Source organism: Aureococcus anophagefferens, assembly GCF_000186865.1.
Source record: "Aureococcus anophagefferens unplaced genomic scaffold AURANscaffold_13, whole genome shotgun sequence".
Lineage (NCBI taxonomy): Eukaryota > Pelagophyceae > Pelagomonadales > Pelagomonadaceae > Aureococcus > Aureococcus anophagefferens.
Window position 1 is genome coordinate 524062 of NW_008705573.1, and position 1265 is coordinate 525326.

Here is a 1265-nt window from a genome sequence, read left to right on the forward strand (position 1 = left end):
CAGGCCGCGCCCTCGGCCGCGCAGATCGCCGTCGGCGAGGCGCGCGCGGCGGCTTTGGCGGAGGCGCCCGCGCACCCGGCGGCGCTCGCGGCGCCGCGGCCCGCGGACCGCGAGGCGCGAGCCGCCGCGGCTTTGGCACGGCGGCACCACGCCGAGAACACCTACGGCCTCAAGCGGCTGGGGAAGAGGTGGGACCACGGCAACGGCTTCTTCGCGCTCAAGGACGGCGACTACGAGTTCTTCAAGGACAGCGACGCGTTCGGCGCCGTATTTCCGACGGTCGGCTCGAGGCCGAGGGTCGTGAACAGCCTCTTGCGCGGCGACATGCCCATGCCCGCGGGCGGCCCCGACGAGATCACGCTCTGGCCCGAGAGCCTCGGCGCGGAGGCCCTCGCCGCGGCCTTCGCGCACGCGGGCCACCCGTGCCGCGGCGCGGCGTAGGAAGCTAATAAACTATCCGCGCGCGAGGACCCGCCTAGGCCTCGCGCCTCAGCCGCGCGTTCATCGACCCCGGGCGAGCGTGTCACACGGTGTCGCTCGCCCATTGGCGAGGCCCTGTGCTTATCGTGAACCGCGTTTGGAAGACTCGTCTAGCGGAGCGCATCCACAGGCCTAAAGTTCTCTAGGGGCTCCAGTGCACTGGGAAGCCGATCCGATGGGCAGCGCCCGACTTTGACGGCCGCGTTCGGCGGCTCGGTCCGCCGGGCGCCCCGGCAGCCTTCGAGCCCGCGCCGCGCCGGCGGGCGATCTTCGACGCGCCGCTCTCGATCTCGAGAGACGAGCACGATTTCGGGGCGAACGGGGCCTCTGGATCCGGGCCATTTCGACGCGTCGAGGGGCGATATGTCGGTCCTGGTGCCAAAAAAACACGGCCGCGCGCGGGGAATCGCGAAGGTATAGTGTCGCGATGGGATTCCCCGCGCGCGGCCGTGTTTTTATCTCCATCATCACGCGCGCGCGCGTGGCAGCCCCGGCGGTGCGCGTCGAGCGCTCCGAGTGGTCGTGGCGGTCAGCGCCGGGCCCAGAGGACGATCTACGCGGCTGAGGCACTCGAGGGGTGTCTGCGAGGGTCTCGAAGCGGTCGCGGGTGTCCCCAATGCGCGTTTCTCGGGTCGTTGACCAGGTTTGAGCCGCGGCGCGCGTCGTGCTTGGCAGCCCGTCCACAGCCGAGTTTCGGCATGGATGGCTGCTTTTCAGCTTTGGTCCTCCAGAGGACATGTTGGACGGACCCCTGATGCGCTGGGGTCCAGCGGGAGGGTCGCCAG

General features: G+C 70.5%; 1 protein-coding gene across 1 annotated transcript in view; it reads left to right on the plus strand.

Annotated features, from left to right (window-relative positions):
- Window positions 1-907: 907 nt before the first annotated feature.
- The window catches only part of AURANDRAFT_65141 (hypothetical protein), a gene marked incomplete at both ends in the record, with an annotated part of 842 nt that continues 484 nt past the window's right edge, over window positions 908-1265 (plus strand). Inside the window, one exon of the mRNA XM_009039942.1 lies at window positions 908-976. Within this exon, the coding sequence (XP_009038190.1) occupies window positions 908-976 (69 nt within the window). The remainder of the gene's footprint in view (window positions 977-1265) is intronic.